Here is a 16,792-nt window from a genome sequence, read left to right as displayed (position 1 = left end):
TTGTGTTGCTAGGAGGCTACAGTACTATTAATATTGAAAAATTTACACATTTTGGTGACATTATATATATTAGGGAAAGGGCCTGGACCTGTTCCAGATGAGGACTCTCTATCAGTGCAGGTTAGCATCTTTTCTTTCTGCAGCATATAGGTTTTAGAGAGTTGCCAGTGCTAATAAGAGTTTAAGTGACTTGCCCAGGGTCACACAGCCAGTATGGGTCAGAGGCAGGGGCCAGCCCTTTTATCTATTATGTCATACCACCTCTCATATCATCAATTGCACATTTTTAAAACATAAAAAGGGTAAGCAAAAGAAATGATTTTTCAAAATAATATACACTTCTAATGGCAAATAGGACAGGGTTCAAAACAAAATAGAAAATATATTTAGGTCAGTCCCTAATTACCAGAAAAATAAATTATCTTAATCTTCTCAAATTGGTAGTTGTATATGGATAATTATCTAATCAAGTTGCTTTAAGAAAACGATTTCGTAAGTTGTAGATTGCCATATAAATGCAAGTTACTATCATTATTATTATTGTTAGCAGTAGGTGGAGAAGGAGGAGTAAATTTCATACCTCTTTTGTCTCCCTACTAGCACCTGGGACAGCCCCACATCTAGAGTAGGATGTCAATATCTGTGTCTTTACTGAGTGCAAAAGAGCATCTTACTGTGAAACTGGACATTGTGGTGGTGTTATTTTTAAATTCTTACCTTTGACATCAGAATAATAATAAGCAACAAAGTTCTTTCCTATATTGTTGTAACTACGGTAGTACACAAGTGTCATTGAGTTAGAAGAAGAAGAGAATTTGAGGTAGGTTCCATTACAAATCTTCCCCAGGGAATTAGAAGAAAATCGATCTCCATCCAGGATTTCAAAATATTCATTAGTGCAGTCCAGGCTATGGAAGCAAATTCACATTCTCCATATTAGAGAACTATGCAAATGTTGTGTGGATTCTAGATACTTTGTTTTTGAACTTTATAGTACTGAATCAAATGGGCAGAGATAATCCCTTGGCATTTAAATTGCACATTAAGATTTATAGGCACTTTGCTTATATTTTCTCGTTTGAGTATCTGAAAAATAGACATTATCATCACCTCCATTTTACAGATGAGTCAAATGAGGATCAGAGAAGTTATATGAGTGAAAGGGAGTGTAGAATGACAGGATGAGTACTGGATTGGGATTCAGAGGGAACTATGGTATTTCTGCCTCTGTCATCTACTAGCTGTGTGATCGTGGGTAATTTAGCCTCCCCAAACATTAGTTACTTATCCGTAAAATAGTGATGCTAATAATAGACCTTATTTTGCAGATTTGTTGTTAGGATCAAATGACTTAAAACACTATGTAAATGTGAGCTGCTCTTATTGTATGACTTGCCTTTAGCAGCATGGATGGTAAATGAGGACTTGGAGACAGGAAACCTAGGAATTGAGTAAGGGGTGATAAAAGAGAGATGGGAGTATTCCAAGGACAGATTTAATTTATTCCTAAATTTTGCGTATACCCAACTCTGTGGCAGAAAAGGTAGAGCAAATATCTTTTTCCTTCCTTCTCCTTCCTACAACACATGCTCACACCCCTTCTGCTTCCAGGACTCAGAACTCAGGAGAGTATTCTTAAAAGCAGAGTTCCATTACATATATAGGCTTCTGTGGGTTGGCCTGAGAACCTAACTCCTTATTGTAATATTGTTTCAATGGGCAAAAGCAGTCAGAATTCAAAACAATTGTACTAACATATTAACTTTTCCATAAAAACTATCCATTAGTGAGAAAACTTGTATTTGCCAGATGGATTTTGTGGAAGTGGTATGCTATAATTGCAATTCTCGAACTACAACACAATTTTTGCAACTGGTCCATGTTTCACAAACTGTGCCTTGGGTGAAGTCAAATTGCACCATCAAAATAGCTCTTTAAGATAAATCAAATTTGATTTGAGGGGAGGACCCAGGGATACCACAAGATCAAGGCTGAGGATGCCACAGTGGGGGGAGTATACTAGGGTCAGACTAAGGAGGATGTCACTAGGGGTTTAGTCACAGCAGACCAGGAGCACACTGATAATTTCCTAACTTGGTGCTAAACTTAGTTGTTTCTATCCTGCAGCAATACAGGTGCTCTCTGAAGCCATCTAAATTTCAGAGCCCTGAGGCAAAGTCCTAATTTACTTTCCTTAGATATAGGGGACTAATTATAACTTCATTATGAAGTCTGGGTAAAATGCATGAAAACTTCTACAATGAAAATTTCTGTATGAAAAAATAAAATTCAAGTCCCAGGCAATTGACAACCTCTATGAAAAAGTATATTGACAACATTATTCTGGTAAAAGTAATAATGATTGTAGTTAGTTCCTTGGACACCATCTCATCACAAAACTTTATGATTAAAAATGAAATGAACTGAAACATAGGGGATGGATTTCATTTCAAATGAAAATGTATACAGATATTTAATTCTCCTTTGCCAAGGAGAAACTCTAGAGAATTAAGTATTAGAATTTTAAAAACTAGACCAACACTATGTTGCTAGTGTACTTTGTACTTACTTAAGATAAGGAAATGCCAGCAGTATGTGATCAGATGAATTGGCCTTTATTTCCCAAATGCATGTTATGTTATCATGCATTTCATTTTTGGAAGGATTTCTAATTGCCCCAGATGTATTTGAGATGATGCCACCACAGGAAGACTTTCCTGAATGTACAAGGAAGACATTTTAAAAGTTATTTTTTGTTTTTATTATCAATTGATTATCACTATCATCTTTCAAGGTTCATCTCAGGTGTTGCCTATTACAGGAAATTTCTGATAATACCCATTCCCAGGTCTAAATCTCTCTCTCTGTCTCTATCTCTGTCTCTCCTCAAATTCACTTGTATTTACTGTTTTCCCAATTGAATGTAAGCTTCTTGAGGGCAAGTTGTTTTTGTCTTTGTATCCCCAGAAACTAGCTCAGTGCCTGGCACACATAATAGGCACTAAGTACATATTTTTAATTGAATCATAAGACCTACAGTCAATTTCCTGTTTGTTGTTGTTTATTCATGTTTGACTTTTTGTGACCCCATTTGGCAAAGATACTAGAATGGTTTCCTTTCCCATTTCCTTCTCCAGTTCATTTTATGGATGAGGAAAGTGAGGCAAACAGGGTTAAGTGACTTGACCAGGGTCACATAGCTAGTAAGTGTCTGAGGCCAGATTTGAACTCAGGAAGATCAGTCTCCCTGATTCCAAGTCTGGTGCTCTATCCACTATGCCATCTAGTTGCCCCAATTTCCTGTTGACTTCTTTACAATATAAGTTCTCATGGGTCATTAAATTTTATGCATTGATGGGGTGGATAGGATGAGAGATATAAACTTGCCAAGATGATTGTTCAATCACAGAAAGTTAGGGAATGAAACATGTAAAATTATAAATGTCTCACCTGTTCTACTGCTTTTAATAACAAATATATGTATTAACCTGAGATCTCTAGTGCTTTGTCAACTTCTCATCTTGTACTTCTGCTCTATTGCCTGATCAGACTGAGCAGTCCCAGTTGTTTCACCATTGATTTTAATTAACAAGTTACTACTTGAGTGCACTAAGTGAAATTCTGACAAATGTATAAATGCTCTGTTCTTTTTAAACAAAGATAACAGCTAGGACCCACCATAAGTATATCACACACTTTAAGTTGCTTTTATAGTAGTGGCAACATGGTAACATAGTACAAAGATGTCAAAGACATGGCCAGTTCCCTGTGGGACTGTATGAAAAAAATAAAATAAAAAATCAATTTCCTGCCCATATGAATCAGGCAACATTCCTGAGTGCTGCTAGAACAAGATTACAATCAAATTGGAAAATATTTAACAAAACAGACAAAAATACAACAAAACATAGATAATGTTAATCTGCAATTTTTGGAGTCAACACATAGTTGGCAGGCATCGTCAAGTATGGTTTAATGGACCCTATTTCTAGTTTGACATCACTTTCAAAGGCTTACTTTAGAGTGAGGAAAGAGCTGAATTAAAATCCTGTCCCAAACTTACTGTACTTAGTTTCCTCATCTGTGAAGGGAGAGGAAGATAATTGTAGTACTTATTTCACAGGGTTGGCCAGAAGTGCAAATGAGTTCCATGGCTCTCCTGTGTCATCTACACTCTTACCTTTACCTGCTGAAGATAATAAGCCTTACATCTGTAGGATACATTGTGGTTACAAAGTATTTTCACATTTATCATACCACTTGATCCTTACAAAATCTCTTGGGGGGTAGGTAGGACAGGTATTATCATTTTACAAATCAATAAACCAAGACAGATTCTTGTCTCAGCAAGATGCCTAAAAAATGAGAGGAAGGCTAATTTCATTTTCCTTGCAACAAGCAATAAATACACTGTCTGCTTTTGAATTGGTTTTTATCCATTTGTACTCAGTCTCCATCAAGATTTCCAAGAAGTGTGATGATCATAGATTACTTGCTCTTCCTGATTTTGTTAACTAATAATAGTAATAGGTGAAATTTATAAAGGACTGTGGCACAGTGACTGGCACATAGTAGGTGCTAAATAAATACTTGTGAACTGACTGCTTTACAGTAAACAAAGTGTTGTACAAATATTCCTTATTTGATCATCACAGCAACTTTGTGAGGTAGGTAGGTAGGTGCTGATAGTATCTACCTTTTACAAATGAGGAAACAGACTCAAGAGTTTAAGTGGCTTGTTTAGTGTCTGAAGTGGGACTGGAACCCAGAAGTTTGTGTCTGTGGGTCCAGTGTACTATCCACCACATCATTGCCCCTCAATTCCCTACCAATGAACTGGCAGGGCTGAAAAGTATGAAATGGTTTTTGGTTAGTAAAAACCTATGCTTAGAATACAGCTTTTAGAGAGCTTTCTGGCTGGAAAGGATGGTTCCTTCACTACCAGTTGTTCTCTTAGAAGATTCCATTAATTATTTTCTCTAGAACTTCAGCTAGATGATGATAAAACATGATAAATAAGTGACATATATGCCACTAACTAACACAAAGTTGGTAGAAAGCTCACCATTTATCATTACAGGAACAGCAGGTGGAAGATCTGTCAAAGTAAACAGAAAGAAAAAAAGATAGTCAACAACTAACTAGGGACTTTTCACACTTTGGTGCATTATATTTGTTCATATTATAAAGTACGAAGGAAATTAAAGAAATGAAATTCTGGCTCATATCATCCATTCCTAGAGGAGACTTAAGAAGGCATGATCACAGGGTCATAGATTTAGGCTTACAGGGACCTTAAAGGTTGTTTTGGTGGGGATTTCTTATAAATACTGGGTGATATCACTCAGGAAGGAGCTCGTTCATTGGCATAACACTCTCAAGGTCTCTCTGAAGACTTTGGAGTTGATTGTGTGATGTGGAAGGGTACCTGCATCAAAGAGGGTGCTATACTTGATGAGCAAAGGAAAATTGCAGCAGTTCAAAAGAAATATGAAATGTGCAAATTTAGACATCTCCACTCCAAATGATAGAGCCTTCTGAGCTCCTATTGGTCTGATCAGCCACACATTGTAATGACTCCAACATAATGGTGTCATTTTGGTCCTCTTCAAGAATGAAGGACAACAACCAACCCGGTGGTCATCTAAATGTGTGAAATGCCTCCTTTCTTTACTCCTGTCTTCCCCCTCAAAAGCCCCTCTCTTGTCCATACAATTTAAAATTAATCATTTGAGACATTCTTTTGCATTAACTCATTGCTGCCTCCAGACTTCTTTTTTAAAATAGGTATTCCTGGAAGGTTTTTATATGTATAAAGGATATATTAAATTGTTAACACTGAATAATAGATTATTAGAGATGGAAGGGATCTCAGAATTTGCCTAGACCAAATCCTATACTATTTTATTGTGAATCCATTTATCATTTTCAAGCTGGTGCATAGTTGAGATAAGAGCAGTGGGAGAATAGGAATTTTGCTTGGCAGAAGGAGGGGAGAGTTTGGAGCATGGGATATGGGGTGTGTGGACTGCTTGGGGAGAGAGGGCCTGGGTATAATGACACAATGTATTGTACTGGGAAGTTAAGAGGCACTGTGAGAACAGCAAACTCCTGCAAAAATGAGGATAGATATGCATGGGAGTATGGAAAGTCCTTATCCTAATTCTCATTTCGCCACTTACTAAGTGAGCTTAGACAAGACATACTTTCCCTCAGCTTGAAGTTCCCTGGTCTACAAAATGAGGAGATTGAATTAAACAATCTCCAGAGTCCCTTCCAGGTCGCAATACTGATAATATAACTCTAAGACAAATTTTGCTTATTTCATAAATGACTCATAATGGTCAAAGTGATTTCCCCAAGTTCACACAGTGTTTGATGAGTTAGGACTGAAACCTAAGCTTTTAGACTCTAAGTCCAGGGATCTTTTTATCATATCATGTGGGCTCATTTCACAACCCACTGAGCCAGAGTTCAGATCCCTAACTACAGGAATGCTCTAAATGCCTCCCACAAAATGACATTTTGCTTTTAGATGTGTTTCCACAGGAATGTTTTACTTTTTCTGATATTCTAGCAATATATCACCATTAAAATGAAATAATGAATGGCTTAGGGGAAACTGGAAAACTTTTCTGCTTTTTCCTATTATTTCCTTATTTTACTTCTCTAAATCTCTGTGTCCTTATTTGTAAAATGAAGAACTTTGACTAGACTAGCTCTGAAATATTTTGACTATGAACTGAGAAAATAACAACGTGTCACAGATGCTAGTAAAGTTCAATAGAGATGAGACTCAGCATCTCCCTCCATTACTCCACAATAATAAGAATAGGTTTTGGTGTGTATAGACATAAATATATACATACATGTGCAAAATGTCTAAAGATACACACATATGTATTTGACTATATAATGCAGATAAGATAGATAGATAAAAAATGGATAGATGAATGGAGGGATGGATGGGTAGATAGATAGATAGAGTGTTTGAACCCATGCTTGCAAAGGCATATAGAGTTCCACAGTGAGGAAACTCCATCTAGTAATGTAGATTGTCAATTCTTATGCAACTTTAGTCTTAGAGAACTTGCTGGACCTCTGACTGAGAGTTAAAATGACTTGTCCAGTGTTACACAGTCAGGATATGTTGGTGGCAGGACCAGAATCTGTCATCTTAGTTCTGAAGCTGGCTTTCTCCATAACACCACACTGTCTCAGGACCCTCCTTCTTCCCCCCATCCCTGCCCCACTTCTTTCTCCTTATCTGTTCTTTTTCCCTTCTGTTTTCCTCTACTACATGAGTAAACATTTAAGCATATTTTCTTTCCTTACCTGCTAGGACAACAGATGAATTTTCAGCCTCTAGAGACATTGAGAGAAATTAGAACACCACATGTTAGTTAATGATTAGTCAGGTTCTAAGGTTTTCAACTCATTATTAGAATATTGTCCATTTGAAAAGATAGACTATTGAGAAAGAGTGTTAGAAATTACCTGAACAGATGACACTGGCATCCTCTCCATGGCCACAGTTGTGGGAAAGCCAGCCTATATGGGAACACTGTTCAAGATAATTTTCATCTCCCTTACAGTGCACATTGTCCAGAAGAATTCTCCCAGATCCTTGCCCAAAATGGGCCTCGCTTAGGGCTGAAATGGCCCAGCCACAACCTAGTTGTCTGCACACAACATTTGCTTGATTTATATCCCAGAGATCATCACATACAGTTCCCCATTCTCCTTCATAATAAATTTCAACTCGTCCCAAACATCTTCCTCTGCCTCCTACTAGACGCACTGGTGCCCATTCTCCTGAACACAAAGAAGGTAGAATGTTAGTTTTTAATTTAACATATACATATGTATATATGCATATATATACATATTTATGTACACACACATATTTACATATGTAACCTGAGCCTGTGATTTCATTGGTATACAGAGTTCCCAGTGAGGAACTTTAGCTACCAATGTAAAGTGGCACCTTCTTGGAGTCCTTGAAAGGTGAAGGGACTTGCCCAGGATCATATAGTCAGAATGGATCAGAGGCAGGCTTGAACCTAGGTGTTCCTAACACAGAGCCCAGCTTTCTATTCCCCATGCTATACTTCTTCTCACTGGGCAGACATTACTAACTCCCTTTTCAAAATGATGAAACCAAGGCTCAGAATAACTAAGAGACTTGTTCCAGGTCCCATGACTATTAAATGGCAGAGCTAGAACTAGACTCATTCTCCAAATTCTGTCCTTTCCACCATGCTATCTACAGTAGCACTGGCTATAATGAAACTTGCTCACATGAAGACAATCCAAGTGTCCCTTTTGAGCTCTGTAAAATTCATGTAGGGAGAGCAGCTAGGTGGTGCCACAGCACAAAGAGTGAATAGACTCATATTCCTGAGTTCAAATCCATCCTCAGACATTTACTAGCTGTATGACCCTGGGCAATTCACTTAACCCTGTTTGCCTCAGTTTCCCCTTCTGTAAAATGAGCTGGAGAAGGATCTTTGCCAAGGAACTCCCAAATGGGGTCATGAAGAGTTGGATATGGCTGAAATGACTGAACACCAATAACAGCCAAACTCGCATAATTTAAGTCAGATGGTAGCTAATTTTCACTCATATATAATGAATGCGTCCTACCTGTGGGTAGGGAAGTTGAAGAGTCAGCACCTATCAGTGAGAAAAAGATAAAGACTGTATTAGTATATCTCTCTCAGTGCCTCTTGGATTCCATAATTCATAGTGTCTTTTATAATATAGGTGACAAAATAAAAGATACTGTAATTGTAGAGGAAGAAAGGAGTGAGTCTCATCAAACAGCCCCAGGATCTTTCTGACGATCAGTTATAGATGGGGCACTGCCCCATCTCTGCATATTATGCATTGTCCAGAATGATCTTTCCTGACACTACTCCAAACTGAGACCTTTCTGAGACCAAGTCTATTTATACTCTGGTTCTGGGCTTAAAACTTCAGTTCCATTTTGTCCCAAAGATTATCTAACACAGTTTGACAGGTTCCTTGGTAGAGAACTTTGACACATAATCAAAACCTTTCAGGTCTATTCTTTAGCCTCACTGTTATCTATCTGGAAGACAGTATGTGTTTAATGAATGTGTATTGACTGCCTTACTATTTTAGGGATGTAGCTTGTGTGGTTTGGTGTGAACAGTGCTGAATTTGAAGAAGAAGAAAAAGGCTGGGTGAATACAGTGGAAAGAGAACTTTGGCCTGGCATGAGAGGACCTAAATTTAAATTTCATCTTTGCTACTTTATATGTAAGTAACTTTGAGAAAGTCCATTAACCTCCCTGGATCTTAATTTTCTCATCTGTAAAGTGAGAGAGTTGGACAAGATGACTTCCGTGGTCCCTTCCAGCTCTAGAGCTATGGTCCTCTATCACCTGGGCTCCAAATCCAGTTCTGCCTTTTATCTGTGGGACCCCAGGTCAGCTAGTCCTCTCTTTGGGTCTTGGTTTCTGCAGAGGTAGTAGCAAGTGGTTGGACTAGATGATCTTAAGGGTCCATTTCAACTGTAATTCTCAGCATTTTCCCCTGCTGTCCCTCATCCTGTCTCTTCTATTAGATTGTGAGTTCCCTAACAGCGGAGACAGTCTTTTTCTTTTCTTTTAATACTTAGCAATTAGCACAGTGGCTGACATATAGTAGGTGCTTAATAAGTATTTTATTGACTGACTGATTAAATATGTGATCTTGTGGTTCTAGGGACATTCACTTACTCATCCATCCATTCAACTTTTGGCATTTATATGTCAATTAAATACAAAGCTCAGCATTGGAGAGAGGAAGAGATGAGCTAAATATGGTTTAACTCTTCATGAAAAAACCTAGCAAGGGGGATAAACAAACATACAATACAGTATATACTTTACAGTACAGAATGAAATGCAAGTCAGGGTGGTATAAAGTATTATGCAGGGATGGATGAAGGAAAGGTGTATACCTGTCCTCAGTCCATTCATACTTATTGTGAAAGACTCACAATCTTTAACAATCAGAAGGCAAATCAAATAAGTAACCTCAACAGCAACTTTGCTTTTCTCTGCTTGTCTAATATAACAAGGACTGTCCCCTAGAATGTTTCCAGCTAATTCATTCTCTTTAACTTTTGCCATGAACACAGGAGAGACTTAAATTTTACAAAGTGATGGAGTTGAAAAAATGAGACTTCTTCACAAATGTCTCAGAAATTTCCAAACGAATCATAACCTCTCAGCAAAAAGGCATATGGTTTGATGTGATGGAAACAGCACAAGTCAAAAGACCTAGGTTCATGTCCTGGTACCACTTACTAACTATGTGCCCTTGACTTTGAATAGGCCATCTAACTTCTTAGAGACTTAATTTCCTTGTCAGTAAAATGGAGATTGCAGTACCTGACCTTCCTGTTTTCCAAGGGTAGTGTGATGATTCAGTGAGATAATGGATTTTGAAAGTTATTCAAAAATCACATAGTACTATTTAAATAAAAATATTATTATATCAGCAAGTTTGACTCTCCCTTATTTTGGAGAGTGTAAAAATTTAGGGATGTAGGGTTGTGGGGTCCAAAGATGTCATAAAACTGAAGTGATAATAACTCAGGAAAAAAAAGCTACAGAAAATAAATGCCTAAATGGCAGTGAATTAAGTAAAAGCATTGCCTCACCTTCTGATAAATGTGATGTATGAAGGACTGCACTCTCTTTTGAGGGTATTACAGCAGTTACTTCAGTAGTTGAAAATGTGACCAAATGGAGATGATATCACTGCTAGATAACACCTTAGATGTAGTCCTGTTCTCTGTAATGCCTAATTTAGCTCTTTATCACAAACACTCCCCTAATGGAAAGAGTGAGGCACTTGGAGTTGGAAGACCTGGGATCAAATTCTAACTCTGTAACTTACTAGCTGTTTGACTGAGAGGAAGTTACTTACTGCTAGTGGACCTCAGTTTCCTCAGGTGTAAAATTCAGAAAATAACACTTGAAGCATCTACTCTCTGGGGTTTATGTGAGGCTCAAATGAGAGATGATGTACACCAAAATTCTTTGCACATTATGCTTTACAAATGCAAGGGATTTACTCTTACTAATGATTATAATGAAAAAAGTTGTCTCAAGAACTAAACTGTAAGTTTTTGGTGGATATTTAGTTCTTTAGTTTGCCTTTTAGGTCCTGGAATAAAACCAGAACTATAAACTGGTTGTTAATAAAAATGTGTTGTTGTATTTATCAGTTTATTGGTATCTATCATTACTGAATATTTGCTATGCAATGAGGGTAAAGGAAAGTTTGTAACCTAAGAAGTATACTTCCAATAGATGAAGGAAAGTAGATAGGCTTAAAGTTCATTTTGGGGAAGAAGCAGAGGGTAAGGGGATCTATCCTTAGGGGCAGAGACTGTCTTTTGTCCCTTTCTCTATCCCCAGCACTTAGCACAGTGCCTGATACACAATAGGCATTTAATAAATGTGTTTTAAATGGAATTGGATTGAAGTTTGTCCTCTGGTGCATACTGTCTGGGTTGTTGTGTTTGTCCTTCATTTTCAAAGAGGAACGTGACATCAGGAAAATGATGACATGACTTGCACTTGACTTTGTTTTGAGTGAGGGAGGGCTGTGCAAAGTCACCAGCCTCACTTTCTCCTCCAGAGTCATTTGGATCCAGTAACCAGATATTCATCAGGATGACTGGAGATGGCTCAGGATGCAGTGGGCCTGGCCCTTTCAGGCTAAGACTTTTTCAGGCACACACTTAAAGTGAGGTAATGCCCATTCACTGAATAGGCCTCTTTAAAAAGTAGTCAAGGGATGGCCCTATAATTAGAAAAAGAAAAAAAAAAGTCAAGCTGGCCCTCAGGGTTGCTGTTCCAAAGAGAAACAGTTACCATTGAGATTCACTCTAAGCCAGGAGGGTCCAACACAGCTATTAAGTGGAGCTTGGGCAGGGACTTATTGGGATCCAATTTATGGGCTTCAGAGTGAACTAGATTTAAGATTTTAGGAAAGAAAGAAAGGCTATAGGTTATATAACAATTACGCATCTGAGCTGGTAGACGAGATGTCTTCACTGAGAATTCCCTACAAAGATAAAATCTTAGGCTGGACCAAAAAACAAAAATGAAGTGTATTCAACTCAAAATCTTTCCATAGGGGCCAGGAAACTATGAGCACCTTTATAACATTCATCTTGTTTAGAATACTCTAACCCTTTGATACTGCATAAATCAGACTTTCTCATCCAAGGGACTATTTAGCCAAATGAGGTCATGTCTTCAAAAACTAAATCTTAGGAAATATTTAGGAACATATTACAGAAATACCTCTACATATATTATACATGGCCATAGAGATGCCAAATGTCAGGTTATATTTAAGCACCCAGATGTTTGTCACTGTGAAGACAGAATCTAAAAATTATGCCCTATGAATCTCTTTTCTCTCTCACTATATGTTCAGTTGTTTCAGACATGTCTGACTCTTAGTGATCCCTTTTGGAGTATACTTGGAAAAGATACTGGAGTGATTTGCCATTTCCTTTTTAGTTCACTTTGTAGATGAGGAAACTGAGGCAAACAGGGCTAAGTGACTTGCCCAGGGTCACACAGTTAGTGAGTGTCTGAGGTCAGACTGGAACCCAAGAAGATGAATCTTCCTGACTCCAAATCTGGTACTCTATACATGGCATCATCTCTCTATATAAAGAGAACCAAAAGAATACTTAGCAAGTTCAAATATATGTCATCTTACCTATTGGGTTTGTATCAGTTAAAGAGTCAATGCCTCTGTGTATGTGTACGTACATGTATGTGTGTGTGTGTGTGTATGTGTGTGTGTGTGTGTGTGAGAGAGAGAGAGAGAGAGAGACAGAGACAGAGGGAGACAGAGACAGAGACAGAGACACAGAGAGAGGACAGAGAGAGAGGAGAGAGAGAAAGGGATAGAGGAGAGAGGGAGAAGGGGAGAGGAAGAGAGAGAGAGAGGGAGAGAGAGAGAGAGAGAGAGAGAGAGAGAGAGAGAGAGAGAGAGAGAGAGAGAATGTTAATAGATTTTTTTCATTGCCATCACTGCCTCTAACAACACATCATCCCTTACAATACACTCAAGGAATGGCCCTAAAAGGGACAGAAAGAAATGAGCCTGAGAAGATGACCACAGCCTCTTCCTAGTGCCCACAGTTGCCTGTATGCCAGCTTCCATGGGGAAACTGCCCCAGGTGACTCTCTTTCCCTATGCACTGCATCTTGTCCAGGAGGATTTTTCCCGAGCCTTCTCCAAAGTGGACCCCTACCAGGGCTGAAACGAAATGGCCACATTCCAGTTGTTGGCACACGACATCAGCCCCATTCCTGTCTCAGAGGTCATCACACACAGTCACCCAGGTTCCCTGGTCATCCTGACTGCCTTCTGGATCCATTCACAAGGCTCACTGCTATCTAGTCATATAATGAAATGAAATGTGAGAATTCATGTATTTTCTATGATATTAAACTTTTCTGGTCCACTGTCTCAGATGGTCTAAGGCTCATTTTATTTTTTCCCTCAATCCACAATAATTTTGTGAGCCTGGAATCCAGGAGATTATTTTGCCCAGGCTCAAATACCTTTCCTTCTGCTTGCCTGTGATAATGAGCACTATTCCTTGGAGCATCATCCATGGCTGAAGTCTCTTAATCTTTTACCCAAAGATATATGGAAGGGATGAAATTTAGAAATACAGAAGCAAATGGATGACATGTAGAATAAAAATGGCCTGCTTCCCCTAGTGATTTCAGTGTTCACAAATGCCCCTTACAGGTTGCTGGTGCAAGTATCCTTATCTCTCAGGTATCTCACTTAAAGTGAGAGTGCTATAAGAACTTAGCCTGAAAGAGTCAGGGTCTCACATTGTATCCTGGGCCATCTCTAGCTGACCTGATGAATATCAGGCCACTGGACCCAGATGGCTCAGGAGAAGAAAGTGAGGTTGGTGACCTTGCACAGCCCTCCCTCACTCAAACTGAAGTCAACTGCAAGTCATGTCGTCATCTTGATGTCATGGTCCTCTTAGAGAACGAAGGACAAGCACAACAGCAACACAATCCTTCTCTCCATGTAAAAGATGAGTTAATGAGCTTCAGAGAGGTGAGATGACCTCTTCCAGGTCACCCATCAGGTTAGGGTCCAAGTCAAGACTTCACCACAGTACTGTTAATTCCAGATTCAAAACTTTTGGAATTTAATGAACATTTATCTTTGCATTTACAAAAATTTCCTTAGAAAGAAAACATTCAGATTATACCTAATAAATCCCCAGGTAGGACTACTGAAAATTGGTTCCAGCATTCAAGATGACTGCTTTCCTGTCCACTAGGAGCTTTCCATCAAATGGAAAGGTAACAGAGACCCAGGAAATAACAAAAATAATAGCAAAATCTACTAGCAGTGAAAATTGGGGAAAATTATTTCTGAATATGAGTTTTTCCATAACATACTTTGTCATGTTGGCAACCAAACAAATGGTACTCAATTTCTTGTTGATCTTTCTCAAATAGCTGAACACTAGAACCTACTGCTTACTCTACCTCCCTGCGTGCTCTTTATCCCCAGTAGCTCCAAGGTAGTTTCAGGCAGAAGCCTGGGTGAAAAGACCTCAGTTCAGACTAAAAATGTCTACACAACTACCACAATGACTTAACTGTTGGCATGTCTTCTAGTTGAACACTGTCAGGTTCTTACACACAGGAAGTGCTTAGTCAGTCCTCCATGAACGATTAGAAAATCAAAAATCATGAAAATTACTAGACTTTAAAAAGCTTTGGTTTAATGCCTTCACTCTCAATTTTTGGCTTAGCTCCCTCAAATAGAGAGGCAGGAAGCTTTTCCATTGCAGTACAACTGAACAATTTTAGGTAAACACCTTAAAATATTTACATTGGCTACACAGTCCATGTGAACATTTTAAACAGCTGTAAGCCCTTATCATACGAGGAACTACTAAGTGTGAAGAGGTAATGCCTTGAATAGCCAAATCTTTAACTACATTTGAAGGAGAGAATGCAGGAATTTCTCCACCTGGGAAAGTCTTTTTAGGAAACATCCAGATGTCTGGAGTCATGCAGAAAAAGACATTCAAATTAATGGATCAACTTTTAGCTTGCCTCCAGCTGTTTGACAGTTTGAACTGGTCTCCTTGAAGATCTAGCATAAGCAGTAAGATAGATACAAATAGTATTTGGCTGTCCCTTTTCATTTCCTCTTCCTGTCACATTGACCTACAGGTCAAAAAAAACCCTTTCTTGCCCCATCTTTATGGGACCAATTCAGATTAAATAAAATGGTTGTTTTGTGTTGTGTAAACCAAGTAATCTGTAGATTGATTTTTTTCATTTGTACCATTTTTTTCATCAACCAATCGACAAACATTTATTGAGCTCCTACTACATACCAAACACTGTGCTAAGTACACATGGATGATAGCTGAATGTGTGAAAACCATTCTATGTATTAGTAGTCAGTGAAGAGTGAGTACCTACTCTTGTGAAGAAAGGGCAGCTGCTATCTATTCATGTCTCATCCATCTTGTTAAAATTATGAAACTGCTTTTTTGTGCTTCAATACAAGATTTAGACCAGCCTAAATATAGTGAAGTTCATCACCAGGTTGGCCCTAAGAGTTGTTTTTTTTAGCACCATCCATCTCTAAAACTGTCTCCCAAGACACAGAGGGGTTGCAATCTGAATTAGGGAAAAGAATAACCACCCCAGTAAAATCAGATCCTTCAAGTAGTGAGACAAATAAAAGCACTGGAGGATGAGAGGAGGAAATTTATTTCAATAAAATTATGCAAAATTATGCAGGAATTTTGTGTGTGTTTACTCAGATGAATGGATAATAGGGAGACTAAGGAATAAGCTGGAACATATGTAAGGAATATTGATATTCTGTGCCAAAGAATAGGGAGGATGGTGTGTGATGATTTCTGGAATATAGAATCACAGAATCATAGCTTTAGAGTTGGAAAGGACCTGAGAAGGCAATTAGTCCAAATCCCTCATTTTACAGAAATAAAAGTAAAGCTGATACTCAAAAAAAGGATTCTGACTCCTAAATTAGTGTTTTTTCCACTGATCTTGCTGCATCTGTGTAAATGAGGTTGGTGGGGTGAGAACTGGAGTGGGCTAGTTCATTTTAGCCCAAAGAGGGGTCTCTTTTGGAGCAGGCTCAGAAAAATTCTGCTGGGCAAAGTGAGAATCTACAAGGCATGAAAAACACCCAAACCAGTGTCTCCCTGTGGGCTGAGACCCATACAACTGTGACTATCAGAACGATGTTAGATTCATCTGCTGTGGTTCACTTCTTTCTTCCTCACTTTCAGATTTACCCCCATTGTAAAATACATTAGAGTGCAGTCTTTGAATGCTAAGGTTTTGGTGGGCATCGTTTACAAGAGTCAGGAGTGTGACATGGCAGTCAAAAAAGAAGCTAATACAAGCTAGGGGCAGTCAGATGGCTGTGGATATGGCACTGGGTCTGGAGTCAGGAAGACTGAGTTCAAATCCAGTCTGAGACACTTAGTGGTTGTGTGACCCTGGGTAAGTCACTTAACCTCTTTTGCCTCAGTTTTCTGATCAGTAAAGTGGAAATACCTACCTCCTACAGAGGTCAGTTTAGGAGCAAGATCAGAAGAAGAAAAAAAAACAATTTTTGTTGCTTCAGTTGTGTCCATCTCTTTGTGACCCTATTTGAGTTTTCTTGACAAAGATACTGGAGTGGTTTGCCATTTTCTTCCCTACCTCAT

The 16,792-nt window shown here is 38.5% G+C and overlaps 1 protein-coding gene across 1 annotated transcript in view; it reads right to left on the bottom strand.

Moving 5' to 3' along the window:
- Positions 1–16,792, bottom strand: part of LOC140511089 (scavenger receptor cysteine-rich domain-containing protein DMBT1-like) — a 244,342-nt gene that overhangs the window by 183,439 nt on the left and 44,111 nt on the right. Inside the window, 5 exon segments of the mRNA XM_072620114.1 lie at positions 718–908; positions 2,570–2,717; positions 5,066–5,098; positions 7,336–7,365; positions 7,498–7,815. Coding sequence (XP_072476215.1) covers positions 718–908; positions 2,570–2,717; positions 5,066–5,098; positions 7,336–7,365; positions 7,498–7,815 — 720 coding nt within the window.

This window comes from Notamacropus eugenii, chromosome 1 (genome assembly GCF_028372415.1).
Source record: "Notamacropus eugenii isolate mMacEug1 chromosome 1, mMacEug1.pri_v2, whole genome shotgun sequence".
Lineage (NCBI taxonomy): Eukaryota > Metazoa > Chordata > Mammalia > Diprotodontia > Macropodidae > Notamacropus > Notamacropus eugenii.
Note: the sequence above shows the minus strand (reverse complement) of the source record. Positions and strands in the feature narration are given on the sequence as shown.